The sequence below is a fragment of the Peromyscus maniculatus genome, chromosome 10 (assembly GCF_049852395.1).
Source record: "Peromyscus maniculatus bairdii isolate BWxNUB_F1_BW_parent chromosome 10, HU_Pman_BW_mat_3.1, whole genome shotgun sequence".
In the NCBI taxonomy this organism is placed as follows: Eukaryota; Metazoa; Chordata; class Mammalia; order Rodentia; family Cricetidae; genus Peromyscus; species Peromyscus maniculatus.
Window position 1 is genome coordinate 10,492,642 of NC_134861.1, and position 26,067 is coordinate 10,518,708.

General features: G+C 45.3%; 1 protein-coding gene across 1 annotated transcript in view; it reads left to right on the top strand.

Moving 5' to 3' along the window:
* Positions 1–26,067, top strand: part of Adcy1 (adenylate cyclase 1) — a 129,624-nt gene that overhangs the window by 20,956 nt on the left and 82,601 nt on the right. The window contains exon 3 of the mRNA XM_006973013.4: positions 15,845–15,963. Coding sequence (XP_006973075.2) covers positions 15,845–15,963 — 119 coding nt within the window. The remainder of the gene's footprint in view (positions 1–15,844; positions 15,964–26,067) is intronic.

Here is a 26,067-nt window from a genome sequence, read left to right on the forward strand (position 1 = left end):
GGGAAGAGAGGGAGAGAGGGAGAGAGGAGAGAGAGAGAGAGAGAGAGAGAGAGAGAGAGAGAGAGAGAGAGAGAGAGAGAGAGAGAATGAATGAATAAGAATGTAGGACTGAATGGTCCGTATGCCTGAGGCTTATTCTTTGGGGAGGATTTTGGATGTAGTAAATGACCCATCTTCCCAACTAAACAAACAGGGACTAAACCAAAGGGAAGTCTTGTCCTGTAGGATGTGTGAGGAGTAGAAAGTCTGCTGCACATTTGTTCATCCTGTACTTAAGACAGATAGTTAAACCCCTTTAAAACGAAGTGTTACCTGTGGAATGGCCTCTGTTGCATTAGTCTGCAGTGCGGGTTCTGCTTGATTACCCTGAGACTTGGGGACGCTGATGAAAGGGAGCAGAGTGAGGGCAGAACACGCCAGACAGAGCCTCTCTACCGAGGGAGCTGTGGCCACTCCCTGCTCTCTGCCACTTTTGGCTGGTTCACACCTTCACAGAGAACCGAGTTGAATTGCTTGGAGGCTCCAGTCTGGTCTGCTTTAGAACAGAGGTGTCAGAGTTCACCCTTTGAAGTAGAAAAGCCTGAGAGAGAGAAGCAAGAAGAAAGACACCCATGAGGGGTGTGAGGCCTGGAAAGGGTGGTTACAGACAAAGCAGCCAACCAAAATAGAGAGTTTGGGGCACACAGGGATCATTTGATGCCTGGGAGAACTTGAAAACTTCAATAGATAAAACAGGAAAATTCCTAGAAAAGCATCAGTAACCAAAGGTGATCCTAGAAAGAAATCCAAAAGCCTACAGCCATTAAAAATACTGATCAGAAATTTATTTATTGTTATATTGTCATATTGTGTTTTACTTACCTCGAGGGGCTGGGGATTGAACCCATGACTGCACATGCCAGGTAAGTGCTCTCCCACTGAGCTGTACCATAATGATCCCCGACTGGACATTTACAAGCGTACCCCAGAGTAGCAGCAAGTGCAGAGGTTTGCAGATGAGTTCTCTTCATCAGCCAGGAAGCTGGCCCGCTAGACCCGGCACTGGCGAGAGTGTGTTCTTTGGGATTAGCATGCCCTTCCTGGTGATCCCACTGGGCCAAGCTCGCAGGCTCAGCCAGGATAGGTGGGTCAAGGGTGACTGTGGAAGCCCTGCTTCCCTGTCTAGTTTTTATTAGTGACTCTTTTGGGGCCTTTGTGATTCTGGTACCTTAGTGGACTGGGAAGGCATTTATTGGCTGCGTGTCCCCTTGGGGTAGCGCTGGTAATACGTGGAGTTCTAGGCAAGAGGCCAGTGAGCTTATTGTTGGAGTGACCTGACTCTTAAGTGTAGTTTGTTTAATAGTAGCCAGGGCACCTTGCATATTGTACAGAGACCCCAGTGGTCGCCCTGGCTTGGGTCAGCTTCAGTTTCTCCTGGATTATGGGTCAGATGCTGGGCAGGGGAGGTGACCACCTTTATTGCTTCCTTTTCTTTTCTCTTCTTTCCCTTCCCTCCCCCTCCCCCTTTCTCTCTCTTTCTAGCCCCTGGGTTGGATAGTCAGCAGGGGTGAGGTGGGGTACCTGCTCCAGTCTGGATATGCTGCCTGTTTGTGTACATTGTAGCGGGCATGTGAGACGGGGCTCCGTCAGACCCCTAGCACTACCCAGCTCTGTGATCAAGTCCACTGATGTTGTTTGTCCCCAAGTGCTCCAGCATTTGGGCAGCAGAAGCCACAGGGTCTAATGTCACCTGTTTGTTTTTCTTCCAGCATTGACAGGAAGGGCAGTTAGAGCCTCTCTCTGGGCAGGGGGCTTCACGGCATAGCCCAGGGACTGCAGGAAGTGTGTGTGGACCTTAGGTTCCTGACTCAGCAGTCTTGTTCCTCATTTGCCATTAGTCTTCGTGACAGTTGGTGACTTGGGCCAAAGTGCTGTCCCTGGACAGGCTAGTCTCCTTGGTTCTCCTGATGATGGTACCTTTGCGTGGGAGCCACTGACACCAGATTGTAGAACCTGGTGTGTCTGGTGGGGAAGGGACTCTGGAGACCTCCTGCCCCGCCGACAAGAAATTGGGTCTGTTGTTCTAGGGGTAGCCTGTGATCTAGAGGTCATGGTCAGGTCTGCGGCTGCAAGCCTAGTGTCTGCTGCATGGCTTGCAGAGGTCGGATGACCAGCCCCAGCTGTGTTCAGTACAGTTATGTGAAGTGACCTGTGGTGGGGGGCGTGGGGTCTGGACACTGCTGGAGGGTAAGGATTACGTAACACCGCTTCTGGGGATGTCTGCACTTTTACCAGGGTTAGGAGAGAGCTGGAGAAATAGCAGTAGGCATTATGAGGAGCAGGGTTCTCTCCAGGCCTGAGGATAGCTACCTTCTAGCTGTGTCCTGCTGTGGCTGTCCATCTGTGTATACAGGTCTGGTGTCTTCTGTTCTCAAGTCTCTTCTAAGGACACCACTCAGAGTAGCATAGGACCCACCCCGGTGACTTTGTTTTAACCCAATTACTCTTTGTTTTTTTTTTTTTAAATGGAGCTTTATATTTTTATTAGCATTTTTCAATTGTACAAAATAATGGATTTCATTATGGCATCTCATCCATGGATATGTTTTGATCATCTTCTGTCCCTGTTATCAGTGTCCCTCCTGGTACCCCAGTGTTTCCTTCCCCTGTCTCCAAACCCTCCTTCTACTTCATGTATCATCTTTTGTGTTTCTCTTTAGTCATTATTGTTACATGTATACATATGTATACATGTGTAAGTACAACCTTCTGAGTCTATTTAGCATTGTTCATATGTATATGTTTTTAGGACTGACCCCTTGGTATTGGGTAACCAGTTAGGGAGCTCTTCCCTGGGAAATACTAATTCTCCTTCTCTTTCTTAGCAGTTGTTAATTGCCTGTAGTGCTTCATCTAGGAGTAGGGCCTTGTGAGATCCCCCCATCCATGTTGGTGTGCTCACTGGCATTTTGTTCAGATCTTGTTTAGGCTGCTGTACTGTTGAGATTTGATAGATGAAGCTTCCCAGTCCGATACAGAAGACAGAGCCTCTCAGCTTTGTAGAGCCTCATCTTCCAGTACAGTCCCATTAGGGGTCGGGATTTTACCTGTGCACATTATGGGGACACAGTTCCATCCATACTATGCACGAAGAAGAGGTCTAGGGTATGATCCAAAAATGGGGAAAGGGTGGCTGTGAGCCTAGGTGGGTGTGTACTGGGTGGAGGGTGTCATCTTTCCCCTCCAGAAGGAGAAGCACAAAGAGAAGCAAGCCTCGGCTCCCGAGGAGCTGGCGGAGAAGCAGCCTGGGATAGAGATTGGCCCCTTGCTGCTGGTTCTTTCTTGCCTATCCCTCCGGTTCTGACCAGCGCTGCAGCAGCCTAGGAGCAGAACCCCATTAGGCTTCCCGCCTATTCTGGCTGGTAGTGGCTGTGGGTAGTTCATTAGCCATCTCTGGCTTGGGATGTACCACATCTGGGGTGGGTTTCCCTTCAGGATAATTGTGGGTCAGGTGTCTTCCTCTTAGGCAGGTGTTGCATGCCCTCAGTGGTCATTCTAAGGGTGAGCCATCCCCACGAGGGGAAACAGTCTTTCTCAGACTTCATGACTTCAGAAAAGATGAGTCTAGGATGTTTCCAGTTTCCTCCGGGTTCCTCTTAGTATGGATTCTACTACCCCACATAGTGGCTGGCAGAGGCAGCTTCTCTGGTCCTCACTAAGAAGTGGGCTGTGAACAGACATGGTGATGGGGAAGGTTCTTCATCTGGTCTCTTGTGTCCTATGTCCCCTCTGCCTTCAGATTCCAAATGCAAGCTGGTGACCTTAGCAGTGAACCTGAGATCATCAGGGTGACGACAGTGGGTGACAGACCTTGACTTACAGACGTGGGAGTCTAACTTGGGGTTAATGCAAAGAGAAGGGATGGGCATGGTTTCAGCTAGTGGGGTGGGTCGAGCACAGCTGCTGAAGATGCTCACCAGGCCTGGGCAGTGTGGAGGGCACTGGCTGGTTGCTACGGAAATGAAGACGCTTCCATAAGTGACCGGATGTAGAGCCCTGTAGGTTCTAACCAGACCAGGGAGGAGAAAAGTCAATCCCATTTGTAGGACTGTGTGGTGTGTGGACAGGCCTTGAGCACTTAGGTGGCCAGTCAGCTCAAGGGACTCCCTGCAGAGCAGTGGACAGAGGAACAAGTGCCCAGCACGTGAGATCATCAGAAGGGAAGACAGGCTTGTGCTGCCGACCTGTGATAACACAGGAGCTCTGTCCTGAGCCCATGTCCCTTTATTTCTCTGCAACTGGCTCTTGCCTCCAGCATCACCTTCCTGCCAGCTTCAAGGGAGCTTTGAGCTGACAGCCTTCCCCTGGACCACAACCCTGGAATTTTTTTTTTTTTTTTTTTTTTTTTACCAGTCATAGCTGGAGAACATAGGACAAAAGACATCTGAAGGTCACTGTCATCTCCTGGGCCTTCTTTCCTGGTGCCCCTACAACCCACCCAGGAAGGCACTCTTGAGCCCAGCTTCCCTTCTGAGATGTAGTGGCTGGCTCCCAAGGGCCCTACTTGCTCCTCAGATGCCACTACTCAGTCAGAACCCTCCAGAAATGTGTAGCTATTTAAAGGACACTCAATTTATCATCTTAACAAGGTAAATGGAACAATCAAGTTCTTGGCGTGTAAGAAAATTTATCAAGAGAAAGGATACTTTCTTTTAAATAATATAGTCTGGATTTTAGTTTTATTTAATTAATTTCCTTTTATTGAGACAGGGTCTCATGTATAGCAGGCTAACCTTAAACTTGCTATGTGGTTGGGGATAACCTTGAACTTGTGATCCTCCTGCTCCCACTTTCTCAGAGCTGGGATTACAGGTCTGCACTACCACACCCAGTTTCATGTGGTTCTAGAGACGGAACCCAGGGCTCTTTGTGGCGACTAGGCAAGCGCTTTTTCAACTGAGCTACATCCCCAGGCACTCGGGCTAAGTTTTCAAGAGGCTGATTTATTCTCACTGTACTTCTCAAACCACTACTACAGTTGTTACTTGGTGAACTATGAAGATTAACTGAAAGTTTAAGACAATTAAATGGTTTCTTCAGTATTTGCACAATTAATTTTGTTATATGGAATTATGTCTTAATGCTATATGTTAATTTTATTTACTATATTTATGTATAACCTTATATATTAACTTTACTTGACATGTGCATTAAATATGGATTACATTAACCTCATAGTATTAGTATAGGATTATCATACAATTTAATTTTGGAATTTTTTCCCTTACTTCTCAAAGCAGCTTTCTGTCCATTAGCTGTCATGCCTGTTAGAGTCCTCCTTCCCCTCCACTAGACATAGATACACATGATTCTACGTCCTGTCTTTCTGGATTTAACTATCCTGGATATTTCATACAAAGGGAGCCGTATAGTCCATGATCCTTTGTGAGTGACTGCTCCCCCCCAATATGAGGTTTTCAAGGTATATATAGTTGGTTATGTCTTACTAGTACTACATTCTTTTTCATGGGCCAAGTTCTATTCCATTGTATTGAGGAACCACATTTTAGTGGGGAGGGAATGGGAGGATGGACTATATTTTTTTATTTAACTTAATTTAAAAAAATTGAGATAGGGTCTCACGTAGCTCAGGCTGGCTTTGAACTCATTATGTAACTGAGACTGACTTTGAACTCCTGATCCTTTTGCCTTGACCTCCTGAATGCTTGAATTACAGGTGTGTGCCTGGCCATTTTGTTTATTCACTCACATTTGACTCATAGTTGGGTTGTTTCCCTGCTTTGCTCATATTGTAAATAATAGTGCTATGAAAATTGCTTAGACCTTTGTGTAGATCTAACCTTGTTATTTCTCTTGGGAACGTGGTAGGGAAATTCTAGGAGTGGAAATTCTGGCCATGGAGTAACTTTAGCGTTTTGAGGGACTGCCAAACTGTTTTCTCGAGTGCCTGACCATTTCTTGTTCCCACCAGGAATGTGTAAATGCACCACTTCCTCTAAACTAGAATCTGGTTTATCTTCTTTTATCATTCAGAGTGTTTTGCTTGCACGTGTGTATTTGCATTGAATGTCTAGAGTGTGTGCCCGGTACCCGGGGAGGTCAGAAGAGCGCATGGGATCCCCTGGAATTGTAGTTACAGGTGATCATGACCACCATGTGGGTACTAGCACACAGCTCAGCTCTTCTGCAAGAGCTACAAGAGCTCTTTGCCACTGAGCCATCTCTCCAGCCTTGGTTTATTACTTTTTTCTTTCTTTCTTTTTTTTTTTTTTTGTCATTTTAAAGCTACTTGTGGATCCATGTGTAGTCACGACAGAAGGCAGATCTTATGTGGTTTTTCCTGGTTTCCCAATGGTACTGTCTTCCTGAAGTGGTAGTGTGGTGTGACAATGACAACATCCAACCTCAGGCACAAGGACCCCTCTCATTGCCCCTCCAGAGCCACACCACCTCCATTCTTAATTCTCTGTCTCTGCAACTTTGTAATATCATAAAAACAGAAGCATCTGGTTTATGGATTTTTTATACTGAGCATAATTCTCTGGAAATTCATACAGGTTGTTGATTATATCAGTAGTTTATTCCTGTTTACTGCTAAGTGGTATTCCACAGTGTGGCTGTTATCGCAGCATGTTTTACCATTCTGTCTGCGAAAGACATCCTGGTAGCTTCCAATTTATGATGATTATGAATAAAGCTGCTTTGAACACCATGTCAAGTTTTCATATGAGCATAAATACTAATTTCTCTGGCCTGAATGCCTAGAAATAGTGCAGAGGCATGTGGTATCTGCAAAATATTGAGATACAGCAAAACTGTTTTCCAAAGTGGTTAAACCATAGAACTGGAAAGTTTTTAAACTGACGGACTCTGAGGTAACTCTAAATGTGCTAGATACTGGTCCTTTACCAGATGTGTGACTTGCAAATATCTTCCCTCAGCCTATGGCTTGTCATCACTTTGTCTTAAGAGATTTTTGTTTTGTTTTGCTAGTGAACAAACATTTTACATTTTGATGAGATTCAATTTATTATTTTTTTCCTGTTTTATGGCCCGTTCAAATTGTTGACTAGATCAAAGTTTCTTTTATTGCTCTGAGTTGAGTCTAAGAACACTTAGCTTAGCCTTAATTCCCAAAGGTTGTCTCTGTTTTTCCAACAGATTTGCAATTTTAGAGTTAGTAGATACATCTGTGGCATGTATTTCAAGGTGATATTTAAACAAGGTGTGAGGGTGAGGCTAAGGTCTTTCTTTCTTGATTATGGGATGGCTGCTTTGTGGTTTATTGAAAACATCATCTTTATTGGATTTTTTTGTAAAAGAAAAAAATCTAAGTATATTTGTGTATGTGCACTTCTGGGTCTTAGGCGTTATTAGGTCGTCCTCAGTATTTATCCTTTCCTGGACATTATCTTGAGTATTGTTATTTTGTAGTAAGTCTTGGGATTGGGTAAACTAACTCCTTCCACCTTTTGGTCCTTTTTCAAATGTTAGCTGTCACTTTTCCTTTTGTTATCCATATCTTTTTTGGAATGATCTTGCCTTTGCCTACTGTAAGCATTGCTTGGAATTTGCTAACATTTGTACTGTCATCTAGAGGGAATTTGCATCCTTACAGGGTTGAGTCTTCCTTTTGTGAATGAAGATTGTATCTCCATTTACTTAGCTCTTCTGAGTCTTTACTCAGTGCCTTGATTTTCAGAATACAAACTTTACACTTTTAAAATTAGCTTTATATCTCAGCATTTTACTTTTGAGCACTTGTAAAGGTGTAGCAGTTAGTGTGTGTACACGTGTTCATTGCTACCATGTGAAAATGTGGCAGGTTCTTGAATGTTGGTTTGTCTACGTGACTCTCTGGAGTTATTTGTCTTCATAGATACCTAGTGTTTTATATAGAGACCTTCATATACTTGGTACTTCTTCCTTCTGTTCTGTAGCTCTTCTCTTACCTCATCACACTGGCTAGATTGCCAGGCACGTTATCAAATGCAATTAATGAGGGTCACTGTCCCTCTCTTGTTCCAGTGGAAGCATTTGAAGTTCTACTGTTAAATGTGGTGTCAACTGGGGATTTCTGGGGCTGTCCTTTATCAGTATGAGGAAGTTCTTTGTTTCTCCTTTATAAACATTTTCACTATAGATAAGAGCTGCATTTCTTTGTTTTCTCTATCAGAACTAATTGTTATTTTATTCTTTATCCCGCTTTTGTGGAATATGGCATTGATATTTCAGTTCTGAACTAGCATTGCATTTTTGGATTAGATTTCATTTGGTAGGATATATAATTCATTTATGTGTTGGAAATTGCTAACATCTTGTTAAGGATTCTTGCCATCTCTTTTCATTTTTTAGTGTGCTTATTTTTTGGTGTGTGTGTGTGTGTGTGTGTGTGTGTGTGTGTGCATTGCACACACCTGTATGTGTGTGTGTGGAGGCCAGAGATCAATGTGTCTTTTCTCTATTGCGTTCTACTTTTAGCACTTTTAAAAAAGTAAATTATTAATCTCACTCCTTTATCTCCAATTCCTCCCCTATCTCCCTCACCACTATTCCTTTTTTTTTTTTTTTTTTTTTTTGGTATTGTTTTGTTTTAAATGTACCCAGTCCAGTGCAGCTGGTATGTGCATGGGGGCAGGGCTAGCTTCTGGAGCATGGGTAGTCTTCAGTGCACATGACTGAAGAAAATGGACTCTTGCTCCCCCAGCGGCCATCAGTTGCCAATAGTTCCTCAGCTAAGGGTGGGACTTCATAAGCCCCTCTTCCATCTGTGCTGGGATTTTGGTTGGCATGGTCTGTGTGGGTTTTGTGTATGCAGTCATAGTCCCTGTGGTTCATGTGTGTAACACCTTCTCATGTTCAGAAAACACTGTTTCTCTGCAGTCTTCTACTCCATCTGGTTCTACAATCCTTCTGCTTCCTCTTGATGATCCCCCCATCTTGAGAGGAAGGGGTGTGATACAGATGTCTCATTTAGGGCTGAGAATTTTGCAGTTTTTTAGTCTTGCATGATGACTGGTTATGGATCTCTGTAATAATAACCATGTGCTATAAAGATAGGTTTCTTTGATGAAGGTTGAGAGATGCACTAATCTATGAGTATAAAGATAAGTACTTAGGGGGGCAGTTTAATTCTATGTTCATTTAGCAAACAGCAATAAGTTTGTCCCTAGGGACTATGATCTGTTAGTTACAGGTTCTTGGCCTAGTTAATGGTACCAGATAAGAATTTTGTCTTGCGAACACTACTTAAATCCAAGCAGAAAATGGTTGGTTACTCCCGTAACATTCATGCCACTATTGAACCAGAGGGCATATCTTGCCAGGCCAGTCATTATTGTATCTTTCAGGTTCAAAGCTGAGTTACACCGTTGATTGCCTTTCTCCCCTGGTAGTGTGGAGGATGAAGCTTTCAGTTCAGAAATTCATTAATTTCTCCATGTCCTATGACTCAAGTGTGTGCTGTCTTCAGCAATGGGGCGTTACCGTCAAGTTCTGGAGGTTAACCAAGAACAGGAGCACTAGCCTATATTGTTTGGGGGCATCTACGGGACCCTGTTGACCCCCAAACGTGAAAAGAGTTACCCTATAGCTGGCACTGGGCTTTTGATGTAACCACCTGTGATGTCTAGGAGACGCCTAGATGTCTCTACCTATTATGGGGTAACTCCTTTTTAACTGTTCTTATATATGCATGTATTTTAGGGAACGTCTGCGGCAGTCAGTTTCTCTATGGCTTTTTCGAAGGTTTTAGTGTTAGTTATACCTTGCCTTACTCCCTCTTCTACTCTGCCCCTCCCCCACCATGTGATCCTTCCGCTCCGTTATTCCCCTTCCTCCTTTTTACCACCTGGGTTCTATCCCCTCTTCTGTGAAGTCTACCACCATGGCCCCTTACCAGATTTTTTTCTTCCTTCTGCAAGCATTCCGATTTAAATACACGTTTCTAAAGATTTAAAGCTAGCTTCCACATATGAGAGAGAACATATGGCATTTGTCTTTCCGGGTCTCTGTTACTTCACTCAGAATGATTCTTCCCAGCTCCATCGATTCATCTGAGAATTTCATCATTTTATTTTTCTTTATAGCTGAACAGCGTTCCATTCTGTCTGTGTGCCACATTTTCATTATCCATTCAGGAGCTGATAGAAATCTGGGCTGTTTCCATTTCCTGGCTATTGTGAATACAGTAGCAATGAACTGAGTGGGCAAGTATCTCTGTATTAGGGTATTAGCGTCTTTGAGGGTACGCCCAGGAGCGGTATAGCTGGATCATATGGCAGATGATCAGTTTTTAGTGTTTGGAGGAGCATCCACACTGGTTTCCGTAGAGGCTGCGTTAGTTTGTGTTCTCCTTTTTCCTCATCTACGTCAGAGTTTGTTATAATTTGGCTTTTTAATCTTAGCCATTCTAACTTAGGTAAGATGATATCTCAAAGGAGTTTTAATTTGCATTTCCCTTATGGCTAAGGATGTTGAACACTTAAAAAATATTCCTTAGCCATTTGTAGTTTTCTTTTGAGAACTCTGTTTCATTCCTTGCTTTTTATTGTTTTTTTTCTTGGTATATAGTTTTTTTTGAATTCTTTGACTATTATAAATAATAACCTTCTGTTAGATGTAGAGCTGGTAAAGATTTTCCTGTTCCGTAGCTGCCTCTTCGCTTGAATCGGGTCCTTTGTGGTACAGAAAGAAGCTTTTAGTCTCCTGAGGTCCCATTTGTCAGTTGCTGGTCTTAATGCCTGAACTAGTGCAGTCCTGTTCAGAAAGTCCTCTCCCGTGCTTGTAAGTGAAGTGTACTCTGCTTTTTTCGCTGTCAGATTCAGGATATCAGGTCTTATGCTGCGGTCCTTGATCCATCTGAAGGTGAATATTGTACAGAACTAGAGATAAGGATCTAGTTTCATTCTTGTGTGTGTGGATGTTGAGTTTGATCAGCACCATTTGATGAAGAGGATCTCTTCCCTCTAATATGTATTTTTGGCCTCTTACTCTAAATCAGGTTCCCCTTTTTTTTTTAATTTTAATTTTTATTTTTTTGAGTCAAGGTCTCTCATTGAACCTGGAGCTCTGGATGGCCAGAGGACCTTCCCAAATGGGGTGCATCTGTTTCTCTCCCTCCTCATGTCACTGTGCCTGTCTTTTATGTGGGTGCTGGGATCTGAACTCTGATCTTCACACTTGGGCAGCAAGTCCTTTGCCTACTGAACCATTTTCCAGCCTCTCTCTAGTCTTCCTTGTGATGGCGGCTCTACAGTGTTTATAGTTATTCTAGCATCTGTCCTCTGGATGTCAGCATGGGTTAGTTGTCTTTGTTCACTGAACACTGACTGCATCTTTCCTAGTTTTTGGTATTATAAATAATGTCCTGCTGGAATCTAGACATCTAGGTTATATTGCATGAAGCTTTGTCTTATTTGGGGTCTTGTGTTAGGCTGGTTTTCTGTGACATCTTACTGGCAAGGGGAGGTGTTGTTTGTTTTTGCTCTTTTGAGGGGTCCCACCACATGCAGCTCCCAAATAAATCACACACAGAGGCTTATTCTTAATTATAAATGCCCAGTCTTAGCTTGGCTTGTTTATTGCCAGCTTTTCTTAACTTTATTAACCCATCTGTTTTTTGCCTTTGGGATTTTACCTTTCTCTTTTTTTCGTTTACCTTTCTTTCTTACTCTGTTGCTGGTCTTGTAGCTGGGTGGCTGGTCCCTGGGTCCTCCTCCTCCTCTAGCTCCTCCTTTTTTCTCCCAGATTTCTCCTTCTATATATTCTCTCTGCCTGCCAGCCCCACCTATCATTTCTCCTGCCCCACTATTGGCCGTTTAGTTCTTTAGTAGACCATCAGGTGTTTTAGACAGGCACAGTAACAGAGCTTCACAGAGTTAAACAAATGCAGCATCAACAAAAGTAACACAGCTTAAAATAATATTCTACAACAGGAAAGGGAGTTGTATTGATACCGTCAGCTGAAGAAAGATCCTTCTGTGGCTTCTCTGACACCATCCCTTATTAAGGGACTGGTGGAGGTCCAGCTTTGGTGGTTGACTTGGAGTGGGTGGATCAGAGCATAGACTTTTCAGACAGAGCCTTTGGCCATGAGTAGCACACTTATCATCCAGAAGTTTCCTCTTGAGAACTGCCCCATTCTGGGTCTTTTGTTGGCCTTTCTTTTGGTTTGTGCCCAGTGACACCCTGAGTTCCTTCTTCTCCACCTCTGTGTTTGGGACACAGGAGGCAAACAGAATTCCCATGGCATGTCTTGGTCTGCCATCCCTGCCTTTTCCCCTCCAGCTTTCAATCTCATGATGTTAGATGTGCAATAGCCGTGACTTTTATTGGCATTCCATGAGAGAAACAAGGAGAAGTTCTTCTCCATTTTCCCAGAAACAAAGCCCTCCTCACCAGATAAGAATCTGATTTGGGGGTGGAGATGCAGTGGACAGAGTGCCTGCTTCACAAGCGTGAAGATCTGTTTGGATCCCCAGCACCCATGTGAGAAAGGTGGGTATGGTCCAGTGCCTCTGTAACCCTAGCCCCGGGGCTTGGGGAGTAAACAGGCAGATCTCGAAGCTCAGTGGCCAGCTAGTTTTGCCATTGGTGAATGCTGCGTTCAGTGAGAGACTATTTCAAAAGCTAAGTGGAAAATGATCAAAGAGAACATTTCATTGGCTTCTGGCCTCTGCACACATGCAGTAAGGTGCACATGTGTTTACACAAAATGCACACACACACACAATAAAGTAAGTATCTAATTTTTACTGTGAAAAACCTGCAATGGAGGTCACAGTCAAGGCACATACATGCATTAAGGTTTAATGTAGTTTTCATGGGCTATAGTGATACTTTGCATTATCCACATTTGTAATAGCGTCTGTCCATCTGATTTCTGCTTTTGATCTTACTTCATTTGCTAGATTTTATTGCTGTTATAACCTGTTTCTGATGTGGGTTGTGTTGGCGCTTCAGGGTTGGGTTTGAGATTGGAAATTAACTTCAGATATGATGTGAATGGGCTACTTGATCCTTGGGGTTTTTATTCTGAGTCAGAATTCTATCTTCTTGTCCACATCTAGCTGCTTGGGAGCCTCGAAAACCCTGGCAGCCAAGGATCCCGATGTAAATGATGCCAGCACTAGAGCAAGGGCAAAAAAAAAAACAAAACAAAACAAAATAAAAAATAAAACAAACAAACAAAAAAAGCTGGGCGGTGATGGTGCACGCCTTTAATCCCAGTACTCAGGAGGCAGAGCCAGGAGGCAGAGCCAGGCGGATCTCTGTGAGTTCGAGGCCAACCTGGGCTATAGAGTCAGATCCAGGACAGGCGCAAAGCTACACAGAGAAACCCTGTCACAAACAAACAAACAAACAAAACAAAACAAACAAACAAAAACCTAGAGCAAGGGTAATGGGACAGTCATGTGACCGATGACTGCCATAGCTACTTCTTGCAGTGACCATGCCATGGCCCAGCTTTCCATGTGAAGGGTTTCACAGCCCCATGCTAGAGTCCAGCAGTCCCCCCTGGACTGGCACCTGTGGCCCCAGTATGCCTGATTCCCTGGAGGGCCATCCCCCCCCCCCCCCGCCCCCTAACTGTTCCAGTCCTTTGACCTGCAACTCTGTTTCCATGTACTGATGGCAACTCCGGGCAGCAGTGGTCTGAGGCCTCCCTGTGGGCTTACAGTGAGAGGGTTACAGGGCTTTCAGGAGGGAGGTGGGAGAATGTTAAATGTGAAGGAAGGTGTGAATGGGCGAATCAGATGAGGCAGCCTGCCTCTGCTCAAGGAGCCTCCCCCCATTTCCTCCATGCCTCTGGGGTGGCCCCGAAGAGCACAGAATCTGCCCCTTCCTTTCCGGTAGCCTTTCCCCACGGCCTTCTGAGTGTACAGATATCTTTGTGTTCCCACTTGGCCTGTGCTTTTGAATCTCGTGGCTGTAACAGTCTCTGGAAGCTCCCAGGTTGGTGCATTGTTGAATTCTGACATATCAGTGAATACTGCCCCTAGAGGTTCCCTTCAGCCCAGCACACCTGCTGGCCGGCAGTTGCCCGCCTCTGAGGCCTCATCTTTGGCTGCATCCCTAGAGGCCTGTAGGTAGGAAGGGACCTGATGACTCCTCATCATGCTCTGCCTTCCGTTCCCTATGCAAGACGCCTTTCTCTCCCCCAGAGTGGCCTGGACGGTGTGCTCTTTCTTTGTGACCCCAACTGTAAACAGGTAGTCCTGCCTTCTCTAGCCTGCCTGTATGTATGTCTGGGTCCATCCAGCAAGGTGATGCATGGAAACTGTAGTGGGAGCTGGCGTGGGGCTGGTGTGGGTACCTCTTCTGTGTAGCACTAGACCGTATGACTCTGGTGCAGGACCCTGGTGGCTTCTCTCTGATGTACAGATTCAGCCCTAATCATCGTCCAGTGCTGTGCCTGGTTTTCTTCCTCTTAGGCGTGCTTACGTTAGCAGCTTTCCTGGGCCTTGGTTGGAGACAGTGGAATTTGCCAGGCTGAAGCTCCTGGTGCACAGTAGGCCGGAAGAGTAGCATGCAAGGGCTGTAAGCACGTCTATAAGGTCCGGCCCACTTATGCTGCGTTAGGCCACAAATACCCATTGTGCTTTCTAGTCACAGGATGAGCTGTGCACATTGACTGCTGTCCCTGGTGTGGAAGGGAAGGGCAGGGCCCTTACATCACTTCCTGGAATCATTAGGCTCTCAGGGACCATGGCTGTCCTCCTGATGGTCTCTGTGGACACAGAGGCTCAGGTCCTTGAGAAAGTCACCAGGGTTGCAGCTGCCTTTAGTCAGAGAAGTGGCCTCTCATGTCACCATGGGCCATGGTCCAGGAGAGACTCAGAGAATGGCAGGGAAGGAATGCATCCCATGGACATGACTGCTGAAATTCCCCAGAGGGAGGATGGCCAGGACACTGGACCAGATAGTCAGGGGTCTGGGGAAGAGCCTGCAGCAGATCAGAGCAGGGATTGATCCTCCTCCTTCACCCTTGTCCTCCATTGTCAGTAGGTCCTTCCTCCCCATTCTTGCGATTGAAAGACCATGTTTGGTCTTCCTTTGCAAGGCAACCTGGGATAGGTCATAAGAGCCCTGAGGGAAAATGAAGCCCTTACACTTCAGATTCAGCACACAGCAACACAGGCCTGGCGGGTCAGAACAAGCCAGGGCTGAGATCAGGGAAGGTCACATCTGGAAGATGAGAGACAGAGTCCAACTCACAGACAGGAAACCAAAGCCTGGGAAGGTGCCGGGATGGGTTTTCCAGGGTGCTTCATCCCTTCTTGAAACAAACAAACAAACAAACAAACAAACTATACACTTACTCTTTTCTCCCAGGGACAGAAAGAAAATGCTTGCCCTACACAGATCAGGGAGCCATGAGAAGACAATGGCCAAGAGAAGGGGTCAGCTTGTCCCTGAGGCTGTATCTTCCTGTAACAAGGAGTTAGAGTTAATCTTGAGGACTATGTCTGGATCCCATTGGAACAGTAGCGGGAAGGGAGCAGGGCCTTGGTTGGAGACAGTGGAATTTGCCAGGCTGAAGCTCCTGGTGCACAGTAGGCCGGAAGAGTAGCATGCAAGGGCTGTAAGCACGTCTATAAGGTCCGGCCCACTTATGCTGTGTTAGGCCTCTGGAGTCAATCGCTTGCTCAGGGGTGGTCCATGTTTGAGTATCAGTCCATGGAGCTTTGAGTCTGGGCAGTGCCTTCAGGCCTGGGTATGTGCTGGCTTGCCTGAGCAGGGTCTGTAGACCCCCCCACCCCCACTTAAGACAGCTTTCCTCCTAGGCCAGCAGGAATGGGGAAGTCCTTGCTGTCTGACAAATGATGTTTCTCCTCTTCAGGAGCGGTTGCTCATGAGCCTCTTGCCCCGGAATGTCGCCATGGAGATGAAGGAAGACTTCCTGAAGCCCCCAGAGAGGATTTTCCACAAGATTTACATCCAGAGGCATGACAACGTGAGGTAGGGATGGCACCAGCCCAGCCCAGCTCAACAGTGTACTGGGGGGTTTTTCAGGGCAGAGGTGATGAGGTGTGTTTTTGGGGGGTGGAGAGTAGAGGAGCTGAGAAATGGATGAAGATGTGGGAAGGGAGAGATGGGGAGGAGGACAGGGGAGCTGTAATGTTTCTGTAGTTTAGGGGGAGAGAGGAGATATGGTCAAGAAGCTCAGGTGGGCAGGTGTCCAGCAAGGAAGCTGGTCCCATGTAGAGGAGGCTGTGGCATCTTAGGTGGCACATGCCAGCTCTTTTTCACACGCCTTCCGTCAGTACTTGCTCTTCCGACGTTAATAGGGAGACAGAACTTGGTTCCAAAGATTGGGTTTTTGTGGTGGGCTGGGGATTCTCCATTTCTGAATAATGGCCAAGTATTGCTTGACACGGGCTCTTCCTCCTCACTTTCTTCATCTCCTCAGCCCAAGGAGGGCGAAGCTGTTGTTTCTATTTTAGAGGCAAGGAACCTGAGCCTTCCATATGAACCAGCATGTGGATAGGTTGATTGAAATTTGCTTGCTTAGAAAGATTCTGTTGAAACTATTTGTCTTTATGTATTGTATAGTCTTTAAAAAATACTTTTTTATTATAGCTTAATGCACTTAGAATAGTTCTCACCTGTTTGGGATTGCCACCATGTAAGTGGCACTCAGGGTGGACACAAAGTACTTTCTGTTCATTTGTTCTTTGATGGCTCTTCTGGGTGTTGGCGTCAGGACTCCCAGCCTTTGGCCCCTGAAGACATGAAAGCATGTGAAACACTCTCTTACCTTAGGTAGCACAGGTTCATACTATAGAACATGTTAATCAGTTCTCAGAAAATGTTATCACACACCAAAAAATGAAATGATAAAAATTTAGAGGCTAGGATGAAAACTTTAGAAAAAGAAGTTCTATTTATGGGTAATCAAGTTCAAAATATTAAGGTTAGATTAACTGTCTCTTGTCATTCACTATTTAAATGGATTTATATCTCTCCGCTTACATACAGTAGCTTCTAAGATAACCTAGGCACAGGTTAGGTTCTACCTCCATGGCCTATGGAACAATCTTGAACTAGCGATAAACGTGCAGTCTTTGCATCAACAAAGTATAGCCATTAATTCAGCTCAATTGGAGTCCACCTTGGCTTCTGAGGTTACACACAGATTTTTACAATCTCTCACTTCTTTTGTTCAGGACAGAGCATTTGGCCTATTATCGTTAATTTGGGAGTAATCCTAGGAGTTGTGCTTATTTTGATTCTTGTCCTTCCAGTCATCTTTTTAAAACAAAAAAAGCGGGGAGATGGCACAGCCATATCTGTGGGAACAGCAGAAGTCATAAAGCCAGCACAGCTGCTTGACAAAGATCCAGCCAAGCTGAGCCACATGATGGCTGCCATGCCACCTTTGGTTTTCATCTCCACCTGTTGCATACTTGGGGCACTTTTAATATTTGTACAATTTGAGGATATTGGATTGATGGAAAATTCCTTATGAATCATTTACACCTTCTCCCAGGAATGCTGCTTTTAGGCTCACCCAGGAAAGATCTGAACATACTATTTCTCCCACTTTGAGGGAGATATCCTTATCTACTTGAAGGTCTTCCTTATACCTTGGAGGTTGTGACACATAAAGAAGCCAGAGGTCTCCTCATGAGGCTATGAGACTTTCTTGAAGCATCTGTCCCTGTACTTACACTAGAACAAGATATTCAAAACAAAGTAAACTCAAAAAGGTCAATAAGATTCGGAGGGCTAGAGGAGTTGGCCACAGTTCAGATTACAAGCCTCTTCCCACTGTACACTCAGACAATTACGTGGCATCCAACTCTGCCCTACATAGATACATATTGGTGTCAAAATATGGAGTAGAAAGATGATAAAAGTATGAGGTGTCAGAACTTCCCTCTCTTAGAAAAGTTAGCTCATGCAGAGCCACTCTAATGTCATATGATCAAGGAACAACAGAATGCCAGGATTAGACATATAGACAAATCCTATAAAGATATAAATGTGAACATTGATTGTATTATGCCAGAATTTGAATAATAACTGCAGCAGTTATTATTCACTCTGATCACTAAGAGTTAAGAATACAATACTTGGGACATGGCAAAATGCCCAGGGTGATTGAAGATTTTTGTTTTGGTCTAGTGTCCTTGAAGCAACCAAAGCTATCAGCCTGAGAATAGGCTGTTATATACCTCTAGATTCTTAAAAATTGGGTTATGGGGTTAATGAGTAAGAATGATGACTGTTTATTAATGATGTCAAAACTTGAGGGAAAAAGATTGGAAATGATAACTCTCTTCTGTCATAGTTTATTAATAATGACTAAAAGATGAGCAAAAGGAAGTGAAACACAAGTCCAAAACCAAAAATGATATGATCTATGTTTTGGAACATCATGGATGTATTCCTGCTTACTAAATTCTGTATAAATAAAGGAACACTCTGGCTGCCGGTGAGTCAGGCTGCAAGAATCTCCAGACCATCATGGCCTGGCTCACTTCCATCCCCCACCGACTCCTTACACCCTCTGCGGGACCCATCCACTGCCAGGGATGGCTCCTGGCAGTTAGGGCTTGTGAAACATCAGTGTGTGAGCCTGCAGGCAGAGCCTGTGTGGCTAACCAGCCTACAGATCTGGCTCTGTGCACATCTGTGAATTCTTTCATTCCCTGCTCTCATGCAGTTTGATAGGGACCAGTGCTGTCCTCCCTCCGCAGAGGAGGATGCTGAAGTGGTGTGGGGTTAGGGCCCAGCTGTTTGGAAAGTAGCCACGGAGCCAGCGTTTGAACTTAGACGGCTCCAGAAGCTCCTTGCAGAGTCTGGTGGTTTGCTACCCTCTCGCTCCCGTGAGCAGCTGGCATTGCTGCCAGCATCGTGGAAATCAGGAAATTGAGATTCAGCCATGTGAGACAAATGTGCAGGATGCCCCGGGCAGTGGGTGGAGGGCTGGGCGCAGGATTAGCTGACGCTCGCATTTGCTTTACTTCCCTTACTGCACCTGCTGATCCTTGTTAGTTGGAAAGGACAGAATTCAGTACCCCAGCTGCTTGCCGAGGAGGAGCACCAGCCACCAGAACGTTTCAAAGTGAACCTGGAGGGCATACTGTAGGAGGGCGTCTCAGTTGAGGGCCTTCTGGTAACCTGAGTGAGTAGGGTATCATTGGCCTACTGCTTGTTCAACAAAGCAGAAAGATAAACAAATACACAAACCAGCGCTGCAGCTTCCCCGTGTCTTAGTTAAATTTCTGTCACTGTAATAAACACCATGGCCAAAAGCTAGTTGTGGAGGAAAGGGTTTATTTGGCTTACACCTCCACATTGTAATTCATCATTGAAAGAAGTCAGGGCAGGGACTGGATGCAGCGACCATGGAGGGATGCTGCTTACTGGCCTGCGCCCCATGGCTTGCTCAGCCTGATTTCTTATAGAACCCAGGACCACCAGGCCAGGGGTGGCTCCACCCACAAAGGGCTGGACCCTCCCTCATTAATCACTAATTAAGAAAATGCCCTACGGACATACCTAAAGCCCCATCTTATAGGAGCATTTTCTTAGTTGAGGGTCCCTCCTCTCGGATGTGTGGTGGGTAGCTGTTCCAGCTTTGACCTGGAAGTACTACCCCCATTGAGGCTTCCGGTAATGGTCACACCTACGAGGCAGGGCGGAGAGAGGAGCCCTTAAGACCTGAGATCTGGATGTGCTGGCTCTCTTGGTTCCCAAATCCTGGACACTGGAGGTAGACCGAGCAGAGTTCTCCAGAGAACACCGCTGGACTGCACTATACCTTTCCCAGACCCTGTAACCTATCCCTTTACTTGTAAGTTACCCCACAAAATAAATCCACCAATACAGATGACTTTAGTTTGGGTCAAGTTGACATAAAACTATGCAACGCACTCTGGGAGGGAGAGAATCTGTCAGGGTGACCAGTTTCCCATCTGCTCTGGGGCTGCCCACATCCTGTCTTTGAGTCCTGAATTTCTGAGAGGTCTGATTCAGTCTTGGTTTGCTGGGGAAATAGAGGTAGGGCTTGTGCTGGAAGAAACCCCAACTCTCACACACGTGTCCCCTGCTCAGGACAGTGTGAACTGATGGAACCCACAGCTGCCTACTGGAGACACCAAGAGTTGATAAAGGGCCTGAATAAGTGTCGTGGTTGCTCTCTTATGGGGGGCTGGTCTCTAAAGGTTGTGAATGAAGAGCCAGGCAAAGACGCCCCAGACAAAGGAGGAAGATAGACCTGTAGATACAGATCTGAGAAAATGCACTTACATGGATTACTTCATAAGAGAATAAAAATAATTCTCATGAAGATAGAAAAGAATTATGCACAAGGAAAATGAGAATTTCAACAAGAAAATAAAAGCATGAAGGAGTACCAAGTCGGAAAGCTTAAGACTGTAGCAACCAAATATAAAATTCCCTGGAGGAGAATAGAGACTCAAGCAGGGGAAAAAAAAAAAAAAAAAAGATTAGTGAACTGGAAGACGGGTCCATGGAAGGTCCCAGGCAGAGGGTCAAAAAGAGAAAAAAGAATCTCATGAGGGGATATGAGAAGTCAGCACTGGGCCCAAACACACATTATAGGAATTGCTAAAGAAGAAGAGCAGGAAGAGGGGACATAAAGCTCTTCTTCTTCTTCTTCTTCTTCTTCTTCTTCTTCTTCTTCTTCTTCTTCTTCTTCTTCTTCTTCTTCTTCTTCTTCTTCCTCCTCCTCCTCCTCCTCCTCCTCCTCCTCCTCCTCCTCCTCCTCTTCTTCTCGTTCTCCTCCTCCTCCTCCCCCTCCCCCCTCCTCTTCTTCTCGTTCTCCTCCTCCTCCTCCTTCTCCTTTTTTCAAGACAGGGTTTCTCTGTGTAGTACAGGCTGTCCCAGATCTCACTCTGTAGCCCAGGGTGGCCTTCAACTCACAGAGATCCTCCTGCCTCTGCCTCCAGAGTGCTGGGATCAAAGGCATGCGCTTCCACTGCCCAGACCGTAAAACTTTTAAAAAAGCTTTTCAGATAAACACATGGAGACAGAAATGGGCATCCAGAAATAGGAAACATATATGACACCAAATAAGATATATGTAAATTAATTAATTAAATTTTAAATGCAGGGTTTCCTTTGTGTATTCCTGGCTGTCCTGGAACTCACTTTGTGGACCAGGCTGGCTTTGAACTCACAGAGATCCATTTGCCTTTGCCTCCTGAGTGCTGAGATTAAAGGTGTGCACCACCACTGGCAAACTTAAAGAAATTTACGTGATAAAATTCCGTAAAGTTAGAAACAACGTGAGAATTTTGAAAGCAGCAGCAGAAAGTGCTTCCTGGTAAATAACAGAACCCCATTAGGGTTTCAGTGGATCTCTAGGCAGAGACCATGCAGGGCAGAGAGCATAAGTGACATATTCCAGGCGTTTAAAGCAAACAAAAAACCTCCATAGACCAAAGGTGCTATGCCTGGCACAGTTCTCTTCAGAAATAAAGGCAGGACAGAGACACTGTCAGATAGTTGAAAATTGTAGGAGTTTGTGGCCACCTGACCTGCATTATAAAAAAATGCTGAAAGGAATCCCTGGGGAGAAATGAAAGACTCCTATACAGCAACACGGTGGCATAAGGAACCGAAACTCCCTGATAAAGACGAACATATGTGAATGTAGACATGTTGTATGTGTGTCTATAAGGGCAAATAGTTTTCTAGTTGTGATTGCACAGAAAGTATGAAAAGCCTGTCTGGAGAGATGCTCAGCATGGGGTGGGCAGAGGGGCTGGGGGAGGTGCTTGCTGCCAAGCTTGAAGGCCTGAGTTTCATCCCTAGAACCCACATGGTGGAAGGAGAGAACCAACTCTTGCATGCTGTCCTCCAACCATGCTTTGTGGCACAAATGTGCACCAGTACACACACATACATGCACACACACACACACACACACACACACACACACACACACGAACAACACATAAACAAATGTAAAACAGTTAAGAGTCAAAGACTTTTAAATAACTGTAATGAGAAAATAATTTAATATATGATACGAGCACATGTAAATTGTGGTGAGTAAATTATGGAAGAGGTGTTAAAATGTACATTTTTTTCTATGTGACTGAACAGCGACATGATAACTAATTCAAGAAGTTAACAAGAGAGACAGAGAGAGAGACAGAGAGAGAGAGAGACAGAGAGAGAAATAATCACAGCATTTCAATCCAGAAAACCAACAAACAGCAGCAGAACACAGACAATAATACAAACGAAAGATCCACGGACCTAAGAGGAAAGACATAACACAAAGGTAGTGTGAGCCCTTCACCATCAATATTCTACATGTAAATGGAGTAAAATCCCCCATCAATCAAAAGACAGAATGGCTGAGTGGGAACCTCAGTCAAACAGATACAGGTCAAACCACAGTAACCAACCAGCCTAACTACACCTTGTATACAGGAAGCTTGCTTTAGATTGGAGGATGCACCTCCAGCTGGAGGGGTAGAGATGGAAAAGAGCATCCGTGAGAATGAGAACCAGGGGAGAGCAAGGGTGGCCTTGCCCTCATCAGCCCCAGTACACTCATGTCAAAATGGTCAGAAGAGATGGCATTTTATCATGGTTGAAGAGCCAGATTACAATAACAGTCATAACAACACACACCCAGCACAAAAACACTGAAATATGCAAAGTGAGTTTCCATAGAACTGAAAGGGGAAATGTCCATCAAAGCAATAGTAATCCACACTCTCTGATGGTGAGCAGAACATCCAGACAGAAGAACAAGGAGAGAAAACTATGATAACACTGTAGATGTGGGCTAGTAGATGAAACAGACTGTATCATCCCACTCAACATTCTTCTTAAGTGCTGGTGGCTCTTTCTTTAGCGCAGATCACATAAGGTCATGGAAAAGTCTTAACAAATTTGAGAGAAGTAAATCATACTATATTTTCTGATCTAATGGCACTGTACTTCTTGACTATAAATTATATTGCAAAGCTGTCATGATTGAAACAGTATGGCAGGAAAGCAGAAACTTAGGATGGAATAGACTAAGGAGCCCAGAATTGAACCTGCATACATGTACCCAACCTGTCCTCAAGAGTGATAAAAGTGGAATAAGGGAAGGGTTATCTTCAGCAGATAGTGCTAGAAAAACTTAACATCTGTTCGTGGAACAAGGAAATGGGACCCTCGTCTGATACCATATACAAAATCAATTAAAGTTGATTATAACCCAAAATTTATAAAAATCCTAGAAAGAAAAAATGGACTAAGTCCTGTGACATTGTTTTTGGCAATGATTTCATAGCAGCAAGAGCAGGAATAACTGGAATTAGATCCAGCTTGGTGATTCACCAAACTCCTGCAATCACCCAGTGTGTCCTCAAGAGAGACTGTGAGGTATCAAAACTGGGGCTCTGTGGCTTCCACACCTGCCCCTGCTCTTCCTCCTCAGCTCCACAGCCCCTGGAGGCTGAGAATGTGCTCCTTCAAAGCTCTGCTGTCGGAATGGTCAGGGTTTGACAGCCTGGGGATTCCTCTCATCAGCCTCCTCTAGCAGCCCTGACTCAGCCCCGTGTGAGCCTCAACCACGGCCACAGCCGCTCAACACCTTTGTTGAGACTGGTCCAGGGTGATCCTTCAGCATGGCAGCTGCTTCCGGCAGTGGTGACACCTGAGACAGGCAGCAAGGTGACTGGAAAGAAAGAAAGGGAAAACTGGGCATTGAGTGAACATGGGTGCTTTGCAAAGGTTTAGGCACAGTTGTGGGAATTTCACAAGACGAAGCCTATGCAGAATTAGTTCACACAGATAGTGTTAAAACCAGACAGTCGTAACCAGGACCCTCAGATGGGGGTGGGGGAGACTCTGATTTCTAGAGCTGCTGTCTTGTGCTCTCAACAGAAATATATTGGGTGTGCTGCAAAAAGTTTGCATGGCTCATACATGGGCAAAGCAAGCAGTCAGCAGAAACTGTCCCCAAGGAAGCCTAGACATCGGGATTCTCAGACAAACATTTGAAGTCAGCGATTTTAAATGTGTTCAAAGAACAAACTGTGTCTGTGTAATTAAAGGAAACCATGGCGATGTCTTCTCACCAAACAGAGAATACCAACAGAGTAGACTTTTTAAAAATAACCAAATCAAATAGGAGTTCTATATTTAAGATCTACAAGTGAAGTGAAACATTTTCTGGAGGGGTGCAGTGGCTGACTCGATCAGGCAGCATAAGAATAAGTGAGCTTAATGACGGAGCCACGAGCATCTCCAGGCTGCAGGAGAGTGGGGAAAATGGAGAAATGGGAAGGATTTCAGAACTCTGTGAGGTACTACTAAGTTTATGAACACGCACATGATGAGATCCCCTAGACAAGGGAAGAAGGAGAAGACAGGATACTTGAAGAAACAATGACCGAAAATATTCCTTAAAACAACAACCCAAACCCACCATATTAATCTGTATATCCCAGAAGCTCCATGTGTTTCCAAGTGGATAAACTCAGAGACCCACACCAAGGCATATCCTGGTCAAAGTGACGACAGCCAGAGATGCGGGCAGAATTGGAAAGTAACAGGAGAGAAAAGACTCTCTTGGAGTGATCTTGAGTGAGACAATGCCTGATTTATGGGGAGGAGAGCCCGAAGACACAGGAAAGCACATCAAAGGCTGAAGTAAAAAGAGTTCTGTGCAGGACACGCAGCAGCAGCAGCAGCAGCAGCACCGGCCCTGCCCATGGAGCCCCATTCCCTCGATGTCTCCTTCCCACCCTGCCCTCTTCTTGTCAGGTAAAGCTATTCCGATCGTAGCTGGCAGTCGGGGCTCCTCACCCATCTCCTTGTCTGTTTTCACCACAGTTAAATGAAATGCCTTGGCATTCTTCAAATGTCCCCTTCCCCTGGCCAGAAAGAATCCCCAGGGCAGAGATGTGTATTGGAATCTCCTGTTTCTGGTCCATCCCAAGCACCTGCCCAGCATAGCTAGTCCTCAGTGAGCAACCTGCAAGTACATGAACCACACTTCAAATAATTGTGAATGGAGGCCACGAGGAAACGACAGTTCCCCAGGCGCAACAGGACGGATACACGAGAGAGACTCAGAGAGACTGTGACAACAGAGCAAGACCTGCACAGGTTCAAGCCACACACGATCCCAGCAGGGGGAGGGGAAGTGGACACAAAGTCCAAAGGATGCTGGGAGAGGGAAAATCCGTGCTCTTCAGTGGAGTGCCCAGCCTCGTGCTCGGAAGTAGTTGGCCAACACAAAATAGACTCCATGGTTTTTTGTTTTGTTTTTTGTGGTGTGTGTGTGTGTGTGTGTGTGTGTGTGTGTGTGTGTGTGTGTGTGTGCGTGTGCGCATGTATGCTTGCACTTTTAAAAAAATTTGGTTTGGTTTAAGTTTTGGGTTTTTGTTTGCTTTTTTAAGAGAGAGAAGCGGGGCTGGAGAGATGGCTCAGTGGTAAGAGCACTGACTGCTCTTCGAGAGGACCCAGGTTCAATTCCCAGCACCCACATGGCAGCTCACAACCGTCTGTAACTCTCCAGTCCCACCTGAAACCCATGGCAAAACACCAGTGGACATAAAATAAAAAATAAATTAATTAAAAAAAAGAGAGAGAGAGAGAAGGAACATGAAGTTTGGTGGATGGGTAGGGGGAGAAGCTTGGAGAGGGGGAAAGAATGGGATGGAAAATATACTGTATGAAAAATTTAAAACAAAAGTAATTAAAATTATTGCACATGGTTATAAACATGTGAGCTCTCATTTCCAGGCCACAGCAGAGAAATGGGCATAAGGCAGGGCCGACAGTCTCCTCGCTGTAGCTAGTGGAATGGGACAGTTCTGGCCGAGTCCAGCGCTAGCCCCTGCTTCCCTCCGGGGCTGCCTAGCCCGGCTTATCGTTGGTGACACCCACTGTTGTCCCCAAGAACACTCATTTCTTTTTATCTGACATTTGAAGCTCCCACACGGGGGTGCAGGGGGGCGGGGCATCTAGCTTCTGGAAGTCCTGAAATGACGGGAAAGCTCTGAATGTTTGAGCAGCATATTTTAAGGCAGACTTTAAAGCTAAAAAATATTGAAAGACAAACACTGCATGATT